This window comes from Bubalus bubalis, chromosome 14, assembly GCF_019923935.1.
Source record: "Bubalus bubalis isolate 160015118507 breed Murrah chromosome 14, NDDB_SH_1, whole genome shotgun sequence".
Lineage (NCBI taxonomy): Eukaryota > Metazoa > Chordata > Mammalia > Artiodactyla > Bovidae > Bubalus > Bubalus bubalis.
The window spans coordinates 43,263,122-43,284,671 of NC_059170.1; the positions used below are offsets into that span (position 1 = coordinate 43,263,122).

Here is a 21,550-nt window from a genome sequence, read left to right on the forward strand (position 1 = left end):
CCAGGTTAGTGTAATAGTCAAAAATCAGTCTGTGTCATTCACCACGTAACAGAAGAAGAAAAAATAAAAAACAAAGAAACAAACATTACCACCTCAAGAAATGGAGGAAAAGCAACTGATAAAATCCAACATCCATGAGAAACAAGGAATAGAAGGAAACTCCTCCAACCTAACAAAGGTTATCTATACATAAAAATTTTTAAGTTGTTAAAATATAAATTAAAATTTTACCTAAAAATTAAATTATAGCCAATATCATACTTAATGGTGAAATATAATAAGTCTTCCCCTGAAGACTGGGAATGAAACAAGGATGCCCACCATCACCACTTACGTTCAATCACACTAGAGGCCCTAGGTGGTGCAATAAAGCAAAAAAGACCAAAGGCATTAAGATGGGAAAATGAATACATAAAACTATCACTACTCACAGATGACATGAATGAAAAGGGCAAAATCCAAAAGAACATACAGACAAGACTTCAGAGTAAATGAATTTTAGTGACACTGTCAGTCAATATTCAAAAATCAACTCTTTATATATATATACAAGCAAGCAACTGGAAAATGATGTTTATAAGTCACCAGGCAGGGAGGGCCACCTGTTTCTTGCTCAAAGTGAATCCCTACTCTACAAAGCCTATTTCCTATTTTTAATTTTTATTTTAAAATTATTATTTATCTTATTTTGGCTGCACCAGGTCTTAGCGACAAGAAGTGGGATCTTCCATCTTCTTTGGGGTATGTGGGATGTTTAGTTGCAACATGTGAGATCTAGTTCCCTGACCAGGACTCGAACCAGGACCACTTATACAGATTCTCATTTGGGTCTGTGATGCCCTGATAAGAACTACTACTGGGTAATACTTCCCAAGTGTGTTGCATATCACAGGTGATATAAAAGATGGTTTATTGGAGGTCCATGAAAAAGCCTGTTATCATCATGGTTGTATTCACTTTGATGTATATTTGAAAAAAATACATCAAGGACATCAAACCCAGAATGCATTGATCGATGATGGAAGGAAGCTGCTTAACACGGAGCCCGTGCTTTCTTTCACCTGTGTTATTCAAACTTGTTTTCTCAAACCTCAGACACTCTACTCGACACAGTGACCTCCGAAATTCCCCACAATCACAACCGTAGTCTTGAGAATGACTGACTAAACCAAGACACAGAGATAGATGGATTATACCTGGGTCTAGCATTTGCATCTCATTTTGTTCTCCTCTTGGGAAGCCGTGATACCAGCAGATAGAAGTAAACAGCCAAGAGCCACAGAAGAAAGGCACTGACGAGGAGCGTGTGAGTGAAAAGTAGGCTCTAACTAGCCGCCGGAGGTGCCCTCACCCACTGGTGAGCTCCCGGGGCACAGACAGCTCTTTCAAACTGATTAGATGCTTCAGTTGTATCTACATCCTGATACATACTCCACATACAGACATAAATGGAAATGCTAAGAAACACTATTTGCTCAATTTTGGGGGGAAAGTAGCTAAAGAAACTACCGTACCAAGCAGCTGTCCACAGCCTATTAAACGCCACGCCCTCTGTGCTTCCTTCACTGAACAGAACAGAACCGCTCAAGTCCACAGACTTTACAATGGAGGCAACAATGCTCCATTCACTATCATTAAGATGCACAGAGAAACATACAGACAGAAGAGTGAAAACAGAACCCTGAGAGCAGGAGACCGTCAGAACTCCTTTCTTACAGGGCTTCAGGTTAAACATGCTTTTGTAAATAAATTAGCATGAAATAATACTAAATACATGGCATAAATATTTCCCAACAATCATCACTTTAATCTGGTTCTTTGACAGGTGTAACTTTGATTTTAAAAGAGTTCTAAGGGTTCTCTGCAATAGAGTAACCCCTCCTGCTTTTTCTAAATTTAATGTTTCTTTGAAACATTCAGAAGAAAATTTAAATGATACCACACTTGGACTTAACAAAAATGTCAGCATCCTGCCACACTGTCTCTTCCCCTGCCACCCGGGGGCTGACTGGTTGGGAAGCAATCGGACAACCAGGAATGGAGATGCAAAGTCTTCATGAAGAAAAGTGGCTTTGAGAACCTGGTACATGGCCTGTATTTTCTAGAAAATTGAGCACAGCCATGGAGCGCAAACGTAACATTAAATGGGGATACGAACTAAAATGAAGGCAATTATGCTGTTAGGTCCACCCTTTTAGCAATGCAGATCAGAAACCACCCTTTGTCACAGTACTTAATCTAGGAGGTAGAACGCATTACGGATAACATACTTGACATGAGCTTTGGAATCTGGGCTTGTCCTCGCAGAAGTGGCCGGTACATGTTCCCCTGGAAAGCTGCAGGCGGTGGTGGTGCAGCATTGCTGTAGACGCCAGTTCCGGACGAGCCTCTCGGCATAACGTGGCTGTGAAAGGACCCCCCCAGCCAAAAAACAAGTTAGACACAGACATACCCATCACTATTATAATAAATCCTGGCAGCCATCTCGTCACTGCTAGACCTGACCAAGACAACGCGAAGCTGAAAGATTTATAATGAACAAAGTTCAAAACGTTACCTGATAATGGAGACAGCAAATGTTCATCTGTCACACCAAAGCTTCCTGATAATCACGTAAATATTTAGTACATTATGCAAAAAAATTTCAGTCTATTTCTCTTTTTCTGCATTGTATTTAGTTTTTCCCTCAAAGACCTATGTTGTTGCTATCACTATACAGTTGACCCTTGAACAGCACAGGTCCACTTATACGTGGAGTGTCTTCAACAGTAAATACCAGAGTCCTACACAATCCATGGCTGCAGATGTTCAGGGAGTGAGTGTCCCTAATCCCACAGTTGTTCAGGGGTCACCTGTATATACTGCTACTCTGTGTTTTATTATTTTCAGTTTATTGCATCAAACATTTCCCTATACCTTTCATAGTCTTCCTAAGTGTAATGTGTATTAAGTATTACAGAATACTTACATGTTAGTGTCTCTTACATTACTAAACCTGTCCACTCATTTAGTACTAGTTAGTACTAGTAGTATAGACAGCAATGCCTAGAGACATGGGTGTATAACTAGGCTCCTCTAAAATATTTTCTCAGGATAAATTCTAAGAAGTAGGAATCTGGATCAAAAGTTCAGAGGATCCTCAGAACTTAACACCCTACTTAGAGATACTTCAAAACCCTAGAGATACTTCTATGTTGCTTTCCAAAATGGCTGAAATAATGCAAAAAAGAAATCTAGAGAGTATTTTAGACTTGCATTTTCTTTTTTTTTTTTTTACTATTAAATGAAGACTTTCAAGCAACCTGCCGAATACCTCACGTTTATACAGTGGTTTAGAAACTATCCCAAGCAGTTAATCCCCACAACTTCACGAGGCTGGTGTGATTACAACCTCCATTTCACACACAGGAAACGGAGGCAGAGAGAGGTTCTGTAACTTTAACAAGAATATCCAGTGGTAGACAAAGTGTCTGATCCAGACACTCAGGACTCAAAGCCCATGACACCACTATCCCTTACTAGTCACCGCATAAAGTACATGCTACTGATGGTAACCTACTGCCTAAAGCCCACTTTGAATCTTAAAGCTTTCCTATGAATTGGAAATATCTATTTATGAGTTACCAACATCAATTCACAGATGATACTCATTAATACATGCCCTAGCACTTTGCTCTTTTTATCTCAGCTTTATGTGTTTCTGCTTCAAAGCTCCCTCTTTTATAGCCAAGAAAAAAGAAAATTTGAAGCTAATGAAAGCAAAGAATAAAAAATAGAAATTCACAGCAGAGGCGATACAAAAGGCCAGCAGACACTTTGAGAGGCTTGACCTCACTAACACGCCAGGAGATACACTCAGGCATCACGGAGGCCTCAACACATGGGCACGAGCCCAGGAGCTGGTGGCTCCTCATAGAGGAACTGTGACACCCAGAGGTTAACTCAGTCACAACTCTCTTGAGAGTAAAGAGCATGTTTCATTCTTTTGAAATAACTATGGTCAGAGACAGCAAAATCTCTTGAGAGAAAATAATGGAATTCTCAGGCAACACAAAGCAACAGATAAACCAAAGACACAGAATTGAATTTAAAAAATGAAGAAAAGCAGAAAAGCATCCAAGTCATTAAAATAGCTGCAGAACAGTTATATTTAATGATCTCGAATATCTGTGGTGTAAGTGCTGAAAATGCTCCATGGAAGATTCCGAACAATCAAAATACACAGACAGAAAAACCTACCACTCACCCCAAAGCCCTGAAGGCTGCGGGATCCAGGTGGACAGGCCGCCGGTCCCGGTTAAAGCCAAGCTGGGGCTTCCACTGCCGTCCGTTGCTGGATTTCTCCCAGTCACTAGGTTTCAGGACCGGTGCGGGTTTTCTAACCATGTGAAAATACAATATTTAGTTACAGGGATGGACTTCACTTACACAAAATAAACTTGAAGAGTTTATATTTTCTAACTTGTACAGTTGTTACCTTGCTCCCGGAAGCATGACAGCTTTAAAAATGTAATCTTCAGCAAACTGTGGGTCTTTAAAATTGATACTAGAAGAGAACAAGAAACAATTTAATGATTTCACTAGATTAGCCTGCTTCACTACTACCATGTAAATTCAGGTACTTGTGACCTTGGTTCTATTTTTAAAGTTTTTTTATTTTTCTTTTTTTGGCTGTTCTGCATGGCTTGCAGATCTCCGTTCCCCAGCCAGGGACTGAACCCGAGCCATAGCAGTAAAAGCCTGGAATCCTAACCACTACACCACCAGGGAACTAGATACTGTGGCTCTTTAAACAGAATGACTACGATTCAGAAGTCTTCTCCCAAAATTATCTGAGTCAGCAGATTCTGCCAAACTGCCAAATGGCTATACACCTTTTTCACCAAACTGCCACTAATCCCCAGGATGGCCCTCGTGTAACTTTATATGCAAAGTCATGCTCCACCTAATTGTAGGTGATCGCAGAGAAAGAACAACAGACACAGCCCAACTCTTGAGAAACTCCGGTATGATACCAAACACTGGTACAAGAGGTTTGCAACAACAAAAATAAAAACCACCTTTCCTTTTGTTCGGTTCATGGCAAAGACCCTCCCTCGAACATCTTCAAGAAGATCAGAGCTTGTTGCAAGAAACAGTAGAAACATTTGCAAAATCAAAAACAATGAACAGATAATCCATAGGGAAAAAAACACAAAGCCTCCCTGTTGGAAGCCCCATATCCTGCTCGACTAATGTATTTCTGTGAGAATGTAAACAGTCACAACTTGAAACGATGTGATGGCTGTATATTCAGACTCAGACTTTTAATAAGTTGGGCCAAACTGCCTTTTTGAGTGTGTGTGGGGGGGGGTATGTCTGTGTCTGTGTGTGTGTATCTCACCCAAAGCACACAAGTCTTCCTTCTGACAAAGCAATGTCTCTTCTAGGACTCTGGATATGCACCTAGTTTATATCTAAGGATGCTCATAACATCAGGATTCATAATGCTGAAAAACTGTAAAACCTAAATACATGGGCGAATAGTGGACTGGTTAAAGAAACTATGGTTCTTTCTAAAAATGGTATCCTCAGAGACTTCCCTGGTGGTCCAGTGGTTAAGAATCTGTCTGCCAATGCTGGGGATGTGGGTTCCATCCCTGGTCCAGGAAGACCCCACATGCCAGAGGCAACTAAGCCTGTGCACCACAACTGCTGAGCCCACATGCCCTAAAGCCTGTGCTCTGCAGCAAGAGAAGCCACCTCAATGAGATGCCTGTGCAGCTTAACCAGAGAGCAGCCGCTGCTCAGCTCAACTAGAGAAAGCCCACATGCAGCAAGGAAGACCCAGGGCAGCCAAAAATAAATTTTCAATTTTTTTAAAAATAATAAATAAATAGAAATGGTATCCTCAATTGGCATTTCTTAAAATGTAACAAAATACCTAATGACAAGGGGGAAATACAGGCAACAGACTAGACACACGTTCACCAGAAGGTTATTTGTACACACAACCATTTCCAGCCATTTCCTTTCCTTCTCTGTGCTTTTTTATATTCTCCAAAGATCCTCTGAAGATTACAGATTACAGTTGCAATCAGTGAAAAAGGGTTTTATTGAACTGGTTGACATTTTAGATAGCTAACTTTTTTTCTCTTCAAATAATGCCACTTAAAATAATTAGGGCCCATCTGTTATAGAGAAATTTTTGTTAACTGTATATTTTAAGTACATAAAAATGGTTCCATTTATAATAAAGATGCTATAAGCTCAAGAACAGCTGAACAGCACTTCATTGACTCAATCTGTTCCTCTTATAAACTCACTCTTCACCATGACTGTTTTTATCTCAGATGTTCTCTACTCCAGGTGGCTTAAGGCAAGGCCAGGCATACTAGGCAATGTGAAAGGTTTAAGAGGGTGAGAGACAAGGTGGTAGGTAGGTATGTGGATTTGCTGGGGCTTTCTAGACACAAAGTAAACAGAGAAAATTGGTAATAAAGCAGGGCCTGCAACTAAAGGATCTCAGAGCAGTTCTCTTAGTGTCAGCAGCCTTTTCGGCAGTTAACCAAACAAATTTTCAGCATGCCTGCTGTATACATGGTCTCACAGTGGGCGCAGAGGCACAAACAGTGCCCAACCATGGGGCCTGCCTCCTCTTCTAACAGGAGAGATAGACTGGAAAAGTGTAACAGTTTAGTAAGGAAGAAAGCGGAAAAGGCCACAACAGGCACAAGAAAGATGCTATCAAAGCCTGTCACTTGCCTTCCACATAGGACCTTGTGAGTGTGGGCTAAACGCACGCATATGTGAGGCAGGGGGTCTTCACGGAGGGACCAATCTGGAGAGCAAGGAGGAGGCGTCCCTTCAGAGCTGTGGGGACCCAGATACAGAGCACGGCTCCACCAAACTATGGCAGGAACCAAAGGTCTCCAAGGGGTGGCCGTGGTTAAGAAAGATGAGAGAAGATTCAGTGGGAAGGTAGGTGGGATTTGGGAAAAAAATCAGCTGGGAGAGCACTACAGTAATCCAGGAGAAGAGAATACAAACAGGCTCACTGGGAAAAGCCAGATATGAGAAATAATTGGTAAGAAAGACGGTTCCAGAGCAGTGGTATCAGTACACGGAGTCATATACCATAAGAAGTTGAAGTTCCTAAGTCTGGGCAACAGGGGAACAAGAGGTGAGGGAAAGGGAGAGAGATGGGCAGGGAGGTGTGTGTGGGTGCAGGACACAGCAGCCAGTGTGGACACGGAGCCCGGGTGACACAGAGGGTGGCACCTGCTCCTCCAGATGGGAAGAAACCTGAGAATCAAACAGAGGTTTTATATATTTACAGTTAACGAAGAGTTACTGTAAAAATACCAGGCCTAAGCAAGTTACAATGGTGGAAGAAGAAAAGGACGAGAGAAATTCTGGGAGATGGCTCAGCTCTACTCACAGTTAAACTACTATGTGGAAAGATTTATGGAATCAGAATTGAAAAAAATTCCTAAGTCACAGTTGACTGTATTCTCTAAGAGTCCTTCCATGAATTTAAGACACTTCAATAACTTCTAAAATATATTTCCTCAACAACACAGGTAAGACCTAATGTGATGGGAACAGGAGGTGAGAGAAAGTCCACTAAAGTGGACTTTAAGGAGACAATTTCTCAAATACGGACTCCAACACCAGATGCACGCAAACAGAGAAGGGGGGAGGAGTCAACGTAGACAGGAATAACTGGCAGGGGACACTGGAGGCTGCATGTTCAGATTTTTTGTTTGTAAAGCAAGAACAACACTGGGATACAGAAGAAGCCCTGAAACAAACATCCAAAAAGCTAAAGTAAACTGCATCAGTCTCAGCATGACCCCTCAGAGAAAAGACTGAAAATGACCTCATAAGAAAAGAGTTTTACTTTTGGTCTTTCAGGCATCTCCAGGAAATAAACTTAATTTTATTATGAAGTTACATTCAATATACACCTGAATATCCAGCTGAATTTGAGATTTCTTTTATAAATTTAATAATCTTGTGAAAACAATGGATACCAAATAACACCAAAGGAAATTTCAGGCTCAGAAATCACCATCACCATCATAATTATACAAACAAAAACTCCAGGATTTGACAACTCTGGAACTCTTACTTGGGCAAGTCTCTGTCCTAATTAGAAAGTTAAGTAGAACTCACTATTTCTAGGGGGCTGTGAAGGAAGACCCTTGAAAACACACTGAGAAACTAAGGAGCACAGCAAACGTGTCAATCCGGAGAGGACTGGTGGCAGGAATCGGCCTGAAGGGCTGCTGCAAGCCAGGGACCCAGGGGTTAAACACGGAGTCCACACTGGCTCTGCCGGAATCAGACTGTTTGTGGTGGACACAGGAATCTAGCTTATGATTCTGAATCCCACCTTTAACAAAAGAACCAAAAGACAAAGAGCCAGAGCAGATTATACGCCAAGATAAACAAAAACCGTGGGTAAAGATAAAGGGTAAAGCAACTATATGCCAATACAAATTAATTTAAAAAATGATCCACCGGAAATTTAAGAATGGGGGTGGTGAGAGATGAAGACAATTAATCTAGCAAGATTTTTCAAATTCACAAAGGATTTCTATAAGTGAAAGCCTTCCTAGAATGGCAGCTGCTATCTAAATCCATAGATAGGAAAATAAACATGCTTATACTTCACAATGAGAAATCTAAATAAAATCCAAAATAGTCCCCGAGAGTGAGAGAAATAATAACATGTGGGAAAAGAGTATTCAGGAACAGCTTTTACAAAATCCTTGAGTTACTTGAACATTTGCCCTGTTCTCATCTAAAAAGGGAGGGAAACAACAACATAAACCTTGCCATCAAGATTAGGAATTCATACAACAGTTACACAGATGCGTAGTAAGTTTGCTGATTTTTCTTCTAAAGAGCCATATTATATTTTACATACTTGGCAGAAAATGCTGTCACCACTGAGGAAATGAAGTATGAGTTTTCCACATAGCAGAAATTAGCCCTTTAAAAGTTTGTAACTGTTGATAAAAAAAATATTCCACAAATTCCTTCTATCTCATCTTAACCAAAATAAAGTATATTGACAGCTCTGTTTTTGAACTCTACAGGGCCACGAACACAAATACAATTTACATTATGTTACAATACCGTGAAGCCATGTGGGCCTCCAGGGCGCAGAGGTCTGTTTGAACCTACACAGCACACAACTCCTGGAAACTCCTACTTTCTACCTCCCACCTCTCTAATCCAGGAAGAATTAGAGGTTGTTAGGGGAAACCAGAAAGCAGAGAAGTAAGCTTGTTAAGTCAGTAACTTTAACAATATACATAATTTAAAGTCAAGAGGCTCTACTCTACTTGGAGGTCTGTAACACAGGGACTCTCCAAATATCAAAGACTTGCTGGAATAATAGTTACCATTTCCCTGTGAATCACAGGTCTTCTTAAACTTATTTGCAAGTTCAGAGCTGTACTCTGGGCAAATGTCAGGAATTTGGGGAAACTTACCTGATCACAGCATTGTGTGTCAGATCCTTTAACACAGGAATAGGAGAACATACTACTCTAAAAAGAAACAAAAGAACCATCCCTTTGTAAGTTGTAACCTTTGGGAAAAGTGGAAACAAAATGTTACTATGTTTCTTAGGCTTTGAGAGAGAAAAATCACTAAACCAATAAAAACAATATAATCATAGGTAACTTTTAAAGGGCCCTGTTTATATTTTCACTAATAGAAAACAATTATGAACAAGGGCTTATATCAGAATTTGTAAAGAATTCTGGTATAAGAATTCTTTATATTCTATAAACCAAAAAGGGGGCAGTGGGGGAACAGATAACTGAATAGAAAAATAGAACAGGTATTTCATAAGAAACACCAAACAGTTGAGAGACAGGTACACAACACGGTACACAACATCCTGACACTTTAATAAGATTATGAAAGTAATTTTGACCTTGTGGATCGCCTCAAAAGCTGGGCTCTGACCCCAAGTCCAAGGGTTTTATGTTGTTTTGTTTTCTCACTACTTTCTTATTATTTCTATAAAATGAAACATTTAGGCAACAAAGTAGAAATGCTAACTAAACATCCTCCCACCCCCTCAATTATATACAAGGAGGCTTACTGATTTGGAAGAACAGCTTCCTCATCCAAAGAAAACTTCCCTTGGATCCCATGACACAGTTCAGGTGGTACATCCACTAACTGTGGGGAAAAAAAACAACCCAGTCCTGATTATACAGGTGAAAGAATGCAAAGCAGGAACTCAAACATGTTTGTTCACCAGTGGTCACAGGACTACCATTCTTAGCACCCCAAAGGTAGAACCCATGCAAGTTCCCATCAACAGATGAGTGGACTAATGAAATGTAGTGTATACACAAATGAAGTATTATCCAGCCATAAAAGAAAGAAACACTGACGTAAGATGGCTAAACCTTGAAAATTCTGCTAAACGAAGTGGGAGGACAAATACTGTATGATGTGACCTAGGGGAGGTGTTAAAATTAGGCGACTCCATAAAATCAGCAAGTAGCAGAGGTTATGAGAGGCTGGGGGCAGGGAAGGATGCGGAGGAGTGTTTAATGCTGTCTGGCAGGTACAGAGTTTCTGATCAGGAAGATTCACAACTTTGTAAATGGTCTTAATGCCACAAAATTACACACTTAAAAATGCTCTGAATGGTAAATTAGGTTTATATTTGGCCAAAATTGTAAAAATGCATTCCTGATTAAATAATCAAATGAATATACTGTCAAGCAACGCATCATGATGGAAAAGAAACCATACCTCTGTGGAACCTGTCTTGTACAGCTCTAAAATGAAGTCATGCAGTGGGTGATGTTTCCCAACAAATAAGACGTCGCCTCCAAGACTGTTTCTTCTGGCTGGGGGGAATGCAGGACAAGATCAACGTTATATCCGCAAGAGCAGTTTTTATTATGAGACCAAAATTAGAAGATGCATCTAAATTTTTAAACCTTTATTATAGGGACTTCCCGGGTGGACCAGTGGTTAAGAATCCAGTTGCTAGTGCAGGGTGCGGGTTCGAGCCCTGGTCGGGGAACCAGCATCCCCACAGGCCGCAGGGGAACTAAGCCTGAGCGCCACAACTAGAGGGCCCAAGTGCTACAGCAAAAGATCCCGCATAATGCAACCAAGACCCTACGCAGCCAAATAAATAAATGAATGCTTTTTAAAAAACTTAATTATAGAGTTTGTGAGAAAATAACAAGAAGAGGCCTAAATTTAGGTGATATGCTTCTGCAGAAGAAAAAAAACTTTGAAGATATGGTTTCAAAAATCAATGATTATCAAAAAAAAATTTAATCTCAAAAAAACTTTAAAAATCAATGACTATTAGGAAAAGTCACTAAAAGATACCTGCATATAGAATTGCAAGATTTTATTTATGTAGAACTCAATTTCTTATAAGATATGAACATTCCCCAAGAAAATACAAATTGTATCATCTAAGAACAAAAATTATCCTAAGGATGGCTGATAAATTATTTCTATAGGTTTGTTACACTTATATTAAATTTTCCAGTTGAACCCAACCTTGCAATTTCCTAATATTTTAACTATCAGTATAATGACAAAAATCCCACTTGTTGTGAAAAATAACATTTCAAGTTAACAATCTGAGAGTAAATGCCTGCAACTCATCTTAACCTTCAAGCAAAATTATTATAATCTGGGAGGTGGGGGAAGATGAAGGGAAGAAGGGAGATGGAGGAAGTCAAACACTTATAACGTAAAAACTTTCAATTTAATTTACTATTAAATTACTACTCAATGTACAGATAGTATTAATTTTAAGAAACTAATTTTTGTTACAAAGAAGTAAAATCAATGATTTATGCCTCCTTTATGAAAACTTTGACAAATGAAAAAAAAAAAGATCTAATTAATTCTATAAGCAAACGTGAAGCCTGATTCACAGACTGTGCTGCCCGGTGGGCACGGCCTTACTCTCTTCAGGGGTGAGGTCTGGGTACACCTCTTCCAGGGCAGCACGCAGTCTCCGCTCGTCCACAAATGGCAACAGGGCCACACCTGGGGACACAAAAGCACACCAACCGCCCAAGTATTAGAGTCACCTAAATATCAACTGGTCCAAATGGACATTTCTAGTAGAATATTTCCACAAACATAAAAACATCTTGGAATTGAACTATATAGCCAAAATGCAAATGCAGAAGAAAAAAACTTCCAATTTTCCATTCTTAAAACAGCTCATATGGAAAACCATCTTTGATCTTAACTCTGTGATAATAAAAATTTTAAGTTAAAAGAACACTTAAGATAGCAGCCTGTTCTCATCTTCCTTATGAGATGGCCTTCGGCAAGTTAGTCAATTCCCCAAAGGGCTTGGGTTTATCCATTCATCATTCTAGAACGTTGGATTCTTTTATAAAACAAGATCATTCAACAAAAGTATTTAGAAGTTCTATCACATTTTAAAATCTAATAATTAACTTACACAAAAATTTTAGAGATTTGTTTGCTTAAATAACTTGGGGATGGTAGAAGAGATGTTAATTTTCAGGCTGCAAATTGTCCTCTGGAGTGTTATAGAATTAAGGTCATTGTTTTAGCTAGACCTGTGTGCATCATCTTCAAAGAAGCACACCAGTAAATGCAGGATCCATTACTAGAAAAACATATGAAGCTTCTGAAGCATAGTAAGCTATGAACATGAGTTTGAGTGAACTCTGGGAGATGGTGATGGGCAGGGAGGCCTGGCGTGCTGCGATTTATGGGGTTGCAGAAAGTCGGGACACGACTGAGCGACTGAACTAAAACTAAACTAAAGTTATGCTGCCTATAGTATAAATAGTATCTTTGCCAAATAAAAAACTTAAGATAAATAGCAAAAAGAAATGCTAAATGAAGCTAAACAGTTTTGAAACTGCCATTCAAAACTGCTGCATTTGTGATTATTCCCTTTAAAATGATTAGAAGTGGAAAGTTTCCAAAGTTGTCATTAATGATTTAGCTGCCATATTTTCAAAGTTAAGAAATGTGTTCAATTGTACTACCTACTAAGGAGAATACATATTTTTTTTAAGTTAAAAAGAAACTAAGTTCTAGTGTGAATTTCATAGGGCAAAACAGCTGATAAACACTTAGATGGAAAAAACCCTAGAGAGTTGTTTGAGTTTAGTTAGTGACACACATAAATTACCATGAACAGCTAAAACACTACCTGGCTTTCATTTTCTACCTACTAGATTCAGGATTTAAACAAATTATGAGAGACTTTCCTACAATATCAACTCCAGAAGCAAATAGTAAGCAATTTGCAGTGCTAATGACAGCAATATGGTTAATAAGTAACTAACAAGCCCTACAGGCCAGTGGAAAAAAGAACACTTTGCACCCAGGTATGAAGATGGTGGTGCCTGAGATGAAATGATAGTAAAAACGACAGCAGTGGTGACTTTTTCCTAAGCACTTATATCCAGTGGCTCCTTTAATCGTCTCAACAGCCCAGAGGCAGTCCAAATGGTGGTAGTATTTAGGTAAAAACAGTGGTCACACTTTCCAGGTTCTGGTCTTACTTCTGACACTGTGTGACTCTGATCAAATAACTTATATTCTCTGTTCATATAAAAAACACATTTGAAATATCTGTTATATTATTACATATAATATTTGTATGGTCAATAAATGTTGGAAATATACCCAGATAAGTTTTATCTTCTATCATTTTCAGTTCAGTTCAGTCACTCAGTCGTGTCTGACTCTGCAACCCCATGAATCGCAGCACGCCAGGCCTCCCTGTCCATCACCAACTCCCGGAGTTCACTCAGACTCACGTCCATCGAGTCAATGATGCCATCCAGCCATCTCGTCCTCTGTCGTCCCCTTCTCCTCCCTGCCCCCAATCCCTCCCAGCATCAGAGTCTTTTCCAATGAGTCAACTCTTCACATGAGGTGGCCAAAGTACTGGAGTTTCAGCTTTAGCATCATTCCTTCCAAAGAAATCCCAGGGCCGATCTTCAGAATGGACTGGTTGGATCTCCTTGCAGTCCAAGGGACTCTCAAGTCTTCTCCAACACCACAGTTCAAAAGCATCAATTCTTCGGCGCTCAGCCTTCTTCACAGTCCAACTCTCACATCCATACATGACCACAGGAAAAACCATAGCCTTGACTAGATGAAGTAATGTCTCTGCTTTTGAATATGCTAGAGGTACTCAATTTAGGCAAGAACTTAACTAAGTATTATCATTACCTTCCATAAGTTTTAAACACATGTATGGAGAAAAAAACTATACCTCCTAATAGTAGTAAGTTTTACCTCAAGAAAGATATATTCTTGGTACAGAGTCTACTAAGTGAAAATATTTATATAAGATATAAAAGTATTAAAGGTCTGAGTTAAGCCCATGCTGGGACTGCCCGGGTGATACAGTGGTAAAGAATCTGCCTGCTGATGAAGAAATGGGTTCGATCCCTGGGTTGGAAAGATCTCCTGGAGAAGGAAGTCAACCCACTCCAGTGTTCTTGCCAGGAGAATCCCATGGACACAGGAGCCTGGCGGGCTACAGTCCGGGGGGGGTCCCAAAGAGTCGGACATGACTGAGCATGCACGCATGCAAACCCACCCTAAAATTCATTTGGAATCTCAAGGGACTCAAAACAATCTTGACAAAGAAAAATAAGTTAGAGGACTCCAATCTTCTGATTTCAAAACTTACTGCAAAGGTATAGTAATTAAAACAGTATACGGTACTGGCATCAGACAGACTTACTGACCAATGGAACAGACGGCCCAGGAATAAACCCCCACAAGGCCACTGAGTGGGGAAAAAGCAGTCTCGTCAGCAACCACCACTGGGAAAACAGACATCCACACGCAAAAGAAAGAAGCTGGACCCTTACATTACACCATATACAAAAATTAACTCAAAATGGTTCAAATGTCCTAAATGTAAAGAGCCAGAATTATCAAGCTTTTAGAAGAAAACATACAGAGGAAGCTTCAATGACACGGGACCAGGCAGTGATTTCTTAAGACACCACAAGTAAAGGCAGGAACAACAAAACACTCCAACTAAAACTGGACTTCACCAAAATTAAGAATTTCTGTGCATCAGAGGACACTATCAACAGAGAGAAAAAGAAAACGCACAGAATGGGAGAAAATATATGCAAATCATGTATTTGATAAAAGATTAGAGTCTGGAACATACAAAAGACATCTACCATACAGTACCAAAAACCCAAGTCAAAAATGGGCCAAGGACTTGAACAGACAGTTTTCCAAAAAAGATACAGGAATAGCTAATGAGCACATGAAAACAATGATCAACAGCACTAATCACTAGGAAAATGAAAATAAAAACCACAATAAGACACCATTTCACACCCATCCAGATGGCTACTATCAAAGGGAACAGAAAGCTACTGATGGATGTGGAGAAGCTGTAACTAATGCGCACCACCTGACCTTTCCTCTGGGTAATTTATACTACAGTAATAGCAGGTTGTCTGCATGTCTATGTATTTACTTACTTAACACACATTCACATAAATACAGTTATATTTTTATTTACTACTTCCTATTCTCCTGTCCCCTCTCCCTGTTACTCCTCTACAAAGCATCTTCAAAAGCAACCAAAATCCCAATCCATACGTGTAACACAATATGCCCACACAGCACTACACTTGCATAGCCCCAAGCAATGGGCTGCATTTCCCACTACCATTCTGTTTCAAGTTAATACGAAATTCCAGTTACTGCATAAGTCAGCTCTTAAATCTCATAAAATAATTATTTCAATTGGTAAATTATTACTTATTCCCCTTTGTTCCACAATTCTCATTGAGTTATTTTATTGATCTTCTGCACCACAGAGAATAATCAAGGAAAAGGTGTGAAAAATGGTAGTACTAAACACACTTATCATTTTAGAACAATAATGGTGGAAGGAGAGGTTAAAATGACTTGTTGAAAGGGATTTTAATGGGAAATAACAGCTGGCTTACTGTGTTTGAGACTTTCTTGTGTTCTACTGTTATTACACATTTTGTGAATGCTAAATTATCAACTTAAATTTAATACTAATTTTTACTGCCCTTATTTCTACAAAGTCTGTGAACAGAAGGAATGAGAAAATAATATATAGATAAATAATAAACTTTAAGTGATGATCAATGTTAAACATTTAAACTAAATGTCTAATATATTTTTCAAAAGAGTGTAAGTAAATCTCCACATGGATACTCTTGTGTTTCTATTAATACATCACCAAGCAACTTCATAAGGCATCAGTGACTAACAGGAGCCAAGTCCCAGGCTCCATTAGTTAATTCAAAGGAGATGAAAGATAAAATGATTAATCTGTCTCAACCTGATTTACTATTTATCATAATGTGACTATTAAAATTACATTAATCATGGCTAATCCCAATTTGGATGGCAAAACATAGAAAATTCTTTCATTCCATAAGTCATGTCCAGTTCAGTTCAGTCACTCAGTTGTGTCCGACTCTTTGTGACCCCATGGATTGCAGCACGCCAGGCTTCCTGGTTCATCACCAACTCCCAAGCTTGCTCAAACTCATGTCCATTGAGTAGATGATGCCATCCAAGCATCTCATCCCTTGTCGTCACCTTCTCCTCCTGCCTTCAATCTTTCCCAGCATCTGGGTCTTTCCCAATGAGTCAGTTCTTCACATCAGGTGGCCTTCAGCATCAGTCCTTCCAATGAACATTCAGGACTGATTTCCTTCAGGATCGACTGGTTTGATTTTCATGCAGTCCAAGGGATTCTCAAGAGTATTCTCCAACACCACAGTTCAAAAGCATCAATTCTTCGGTGCTCAGCTTTCTTTATGGTCCAACTCTCACATCCATTCGTGACTAGTAGAAAAACCATAGCTTTGACTTTTGTTGGCAAAGACCTTTGTTGGCAAAGACCTTTGTTGGCAAAAACCTTTGTTGGCAAAGTAACATCTCTGCTTTTTAATATGCCGTCTAGGTTTGTCATAGCTTTTCTTCCAAGGAGCAAGTGTCTTTTAATTTCATGTAGTCACCATCTACAGTGATGGTGTAGCCCAGCACTGGAGCACAAGAAAATAAAGTCTCTCACTGTTTCCCCTTCTATTTGCCATGAAGTGATGGGACCAGATTCTATGATCTTCATTTTCTGAATGTTGAGTTTTAAGCCAGCTTTTTCACTCTCCCCTTTTACTTTCACTCTCCTCTTTTCACTATTTCACTTTTCACTCTCCTCTTTCACTGAAGAGGCTCTTTAGCTCCTCTTCGCTTTCTGCCTTAAGGGTGGTGTCATCTGCGTATATGAGGTTATTGATATTTCCCCCGGGAATCTTGATTCCAGCTTGTGCTTCATCCAGCCCAGGATTTTGCATGATGTATTCTGCATGTAAGTTAAATAAGCAAGGTGACAATATAAAGACTTGATGTACTCCTTTCTCAGTTTCGAACTAACTGTTGTTCCATCTGGCTGTAACTGTTGTTTCCTGACCTGCATACGGATTTCTCAAGAGGCAAGTAAGGTGGACTGGTATTCCCATCCCTTGAAAAATTTTCCAGTTTGTTGCGATCCACACAGTCAAAGGCTTTTAGCGTAGTCAATGAAGAAGCAGCAGATGTTTTTCTGGAATAAGTCATGTTAGTACAGTCTTATCAGAAAGAGAAAATTATTTTAACAAAAAGGAATACTGTCTAAATTTTACCTTGCCATGCATACCTCTTCCCATTCAAATCAATAGCAAAATCTTCAGGGTAGAAGTCAATTATACTAGAATCCTATAGCAGGGAGACAAATACAGATTCACAAAGTGAAGTCAAACATTTCTGTTATGAAAAATTTGATACAAAACTTTTGATCATGCTATCATGCCTGATAAGAAAACAAGCTTTCCTTTTAAAATAGTATTCTTTAAATTGCAGGTCCAGGGAGAAAAAAATCAACAATTTTAAAAGATAAAAATAAAAGATATTAACACAGAAGAATTTTAGAGTGGATATCTGTGCATCCAGTGTAGAGTGAAGATTTACAGAGAACCCTGTTTCCCAGCTGTGCCTCACTCCTCCTCACACACAAGATAAGCTAGGAGGGGATTCCAGCTGTGCCAGTCTTAGGTCTGGCAGCCACCACAAAGGCCGGAGCAAACAAAAATAATGGCTTACAGGTAGGCGGAGAACAAAATAACTGTTTTAAGAATTTCTTCAAAATACAAATGCATTTTATTTACTAAGTAGGGTACTGATAGCCAAGAAAAGCAGAAAAAAATAATAAAGTTGTGAAAAATATACAGAAGAACTCAAATACTTGCACTGTTTCTGTACTTCACTCTTTTAACTATGAACTGCAAATGCAACTGTGACTCATGTTAGTAAAGTGCATGACAAAAACCCAGTGCACACTCAGAACACCAAGACTCACGGCCAATATATCTCAGGATATATCGGATACATCATATTGAATTTAACATTAATACAGTAACATCTTGATAATATGGAATAATTTAAATTTGGCTAATTTTGTGAACAACTCCAAAGATTTACTCTCTCAAGCTAGACAGCAAAGTTTCTGTATCATAAGAAAAAAAACAAACCACCACTAACACCAATCAAGAAAAATTCTTAAGTTTACTATTTAGATATTAAGAAGTTTACTTATTTAGTTAGCAGGTTGAAGAAACAGAATGCACCTGTTATTTTGCAAAATAATAAACGTGTCTAAGACTTGGCAGGGGCGGGTAGGGAGAGACTCACTGGATCACTCATGAGCTTCCGCCATGATGGAGGTAGAAAGTTACCACTAGCAGCTGGAAAAACCCCCATAAGTTGTTCCAGTGGTTTAAACTATTAAAAACAAAACAAACAAAAAACTTTAACATATGACACACAATTTTGATCTAAGCCAAAATTCTATAAATTTTATGGCTCTAAATAGCTCAGCTTACCGGTTTGGTACCCTTCTCAAAATCAGAAGGCATGTCTGCAATCCCTTCAAAGTCTGAAGCGAATGGTGCATAATGGAATGGATAATACCACTTCCAGGATGCACAGCCCTGGAATCATTCAAAACAGCAAAGCCACAAATCTATGTTAATGATATACACATAAAACCAAAAAATATTAGGCTATTAACCTATAATATTCTATTTATAAAACATATGATTTCTAGTAGATAGTCCATGTATTAATTTTTCCATGAGTCTAAAAGTTATTTTGATTCAATTTGAACCTTTCACTTCGTATCAATGGCCCCTTTATTTAAAAAAATACTGCAAATCACCTTTAAAATCAGTAGTTAATACCAAATTTTATATTCACAAACACAATTTGGTGAAATTTTTGTCCTTCAAATGTGTTTGGTGGCATTTCTTTACAACTCTAGAGCTTCCAGTTAAAATGAAGAACAAAAGTGTAGCTGACACTGAGCCTACAGATGGAGAAGGGACATCACCATGATTGACAGCAAAACCAGCAAAAGCTTCATTTGAGAATTCCCTAGATTTTCAGTGAGAACTTTCTTTTTCTTATAAAAATATTCAATGACATGTATTTTGACAATGTGCCTGGTGAATTAATCTCTGTAGGAGTAAAACACTATATTAAAAAATTCTATAGTTGATACTTAACACATTAAATTACTTTCTACTTACTAATTTTAGATTACAACAAACTGAACTTGCTTCATTCTACAAACACAAAACCAGATACTAACTATGAGTTACAACCCCCATGTCTACCTAACCTCTCACCAATCTGACATCCCAATTACCAAAGGCTTTAAGTCAGACTTCAATAACATCATTACTTTACATGGAGGAAATGGTATCATTCAAATTCCTTTCCAATTCTTACTAGTATTTTCCAGGCTTTCTCTTTTGTTCTGTAATTCAGTGACTACCTAATAGTTGCTCAGTTACTTTTTTTCCTTCAATTCATTTAGTGACTACCTATTAGTTATTCAGTTGTTTTTTTATTCCAATTTAAAAATACACTAAACTGTAGTCATTTACAAGACAAAGCATACTCAACAACACTCCTTTATGTTGAAATTCTTTAACAACAAAAATGAGCTGTGTATACATTAATGAGCTTTATAAACAAATATTAGGCTAAATAATACACATTATTACAAAAATTATCTTTCTAAAATTATCAGCTAGAAATTTAGAGGAAACTATCCTTTGTACCTGGTAATAATATCGTAGAACCCAGCAGAGTCCTTCAACGTAAGACTGAACGACTTTACGTCTGAATTTCTCATCTGCTGCATCAACATCAAATTTGTTCTTGTAGTATCGCTGTTTCCAACCAGCTTCCCATAACCTACAAACCAGGCAAGATCAGTTTATCCTGATTCAATATGGTAAGTGTACACGTATTTATCACCCCAATCAACTTATTATATCTAATGTCCAGGTGAAATGTAAATGAGTTCAACAGTAATGCTAGCGAACACAGTTCATTTAACTATTTTCTAAAAACTCCACTTTCACAGGATTTACTACCAACATAAACATATTTAAACATCAAAAATTCAAAACACTGATTCCAGTAAGATCATTCTAAAACTACATTTTAAAAAAGGATCATCACTTATGCTAAAGTAGACACGTAACAGGGCTTCCTGGGTAGCTCAGCTGGTAAAGAATCCACCTGCAATGCAGGAGACCCTGGTTTGATTCCTGGATCAGGACATTCCCCTGGAGAAGAGATAGGCTACCCACTCCAGTATTCTTGCCTAGAGAATCACCGTGGACAGAGGAGCTGGTGGGCTACAATCCATGGGGTCGCAAAGAGTTGGACATGACTGAGTGACTAAGCACAGATACATAACACTTGTTTGCTTGAATTTTTATACAAGTTTACATGCTTTTGGACCGTGGAATAATTCTAAAACTACATTTTAAGATTCAAATACTGAATATATTTTTATATAGTTCAAGTTCCTCAGTTTATTAGGATATATCTAAACTGTACAAAAAAAGTCAATTAAACTACTTTGAAAAAAAAGATTTGCTATGGGTAGTTCTTTTAAAGGTAAAACACAATTTATAAAAGAATAATCTAGAAACCAGGCAGAAACTTGGTATAGCTAATCTATACTCATCATGCTTGGGCATCTTAAAGCTAAGAGTTAAAGGGAAGGACATGCATGCACATGTACATATGTATATATGCGTGTTCTGGTAAAACTTAGAAGCAGGCCAATCAATTCACTAAGTTATCATTAATTACTAAACATACAATGAGAAGAACCACAAAGTCCTGATTTCTCATTCTCTGAGAGATTAAAACATTTTCTTGAAAGAACACAAAGAAGCCAAAATAATTTTCTTTTCATCAGGACAGATCTCAAGATGCCTCTATATTAAGGCCACTTTCTACCATGTGCCAGACCTTACAAATTAACTGCAGTCATGTTTCAGAATACAGGTAAGCCCTTTCCAAAGTTCACTTTACACTACTTGGCTTGTGCAAAAGACCTCCATCAATGCCTGTTTTCCCTAAGTGAAAGAAGTGCAGAGACAATCTCATTTTTAAAAAAAAAAAGGCAAAAGTAGGAATC

General features: G+C 38.5%; 1 protein-coding gene across 4 annotated transcripts in view; it reads right to left on the minus strand.

Annotated features, from left to right (window-relative positions):
- XRN2 (5'-3' exoribonuclease 2) overlaps positions 1–21,550 on the minus strand; it is a 62,811-nt gene that overhangs the window by 12,693 nt on the left and 28,568 nt on the right. For all 4 annotated transcript variants that reach the window (XM_025264142.3, XM_006062814.4, XM_006062815.4 and 1 more), the window contains 11 exons: positions 20,172–20,307; positions 18,930–19,037; positions 18,739–18,828; positions 17,694–17,766; positions 11,956–12,039; positions 10,771–10,868; positions 10,106–10,185; positions 9,486–9,542; positions 4,478–4,546; positions 4,247–4,378; positions 2,271–2,404 (listed from right to left, as the gene is read on the minus strand). In XM_025264142.3, coding sequence (XP_025119927.1) covers positions 2,271–2,404; positions 4,247–4,378; positions 4,478–4,546; positions 9,486–9,542; positions 10,106–10,185; positions 10,771–10,868; positions 11,956–12,039; positions 17,694–17,766; positions 18,739–18,828; positions 18,930–19,037; positions 20,172–20,307 — 1,061 coding nt within the window. The remainder of the gene's footprint in view (positions 1–2,270; positions 2,405–4,246; positions 4,379–4,477; positions 4,547–9,485; positions 9,543–10,105; positions 10,186–10,770; positions 10,869–11,955; positions 12,040–17,693; positions 17,767–18,738; positions 18,829–18,929; positions 19,038–20,171; positions 20,308–21,550) is intronic.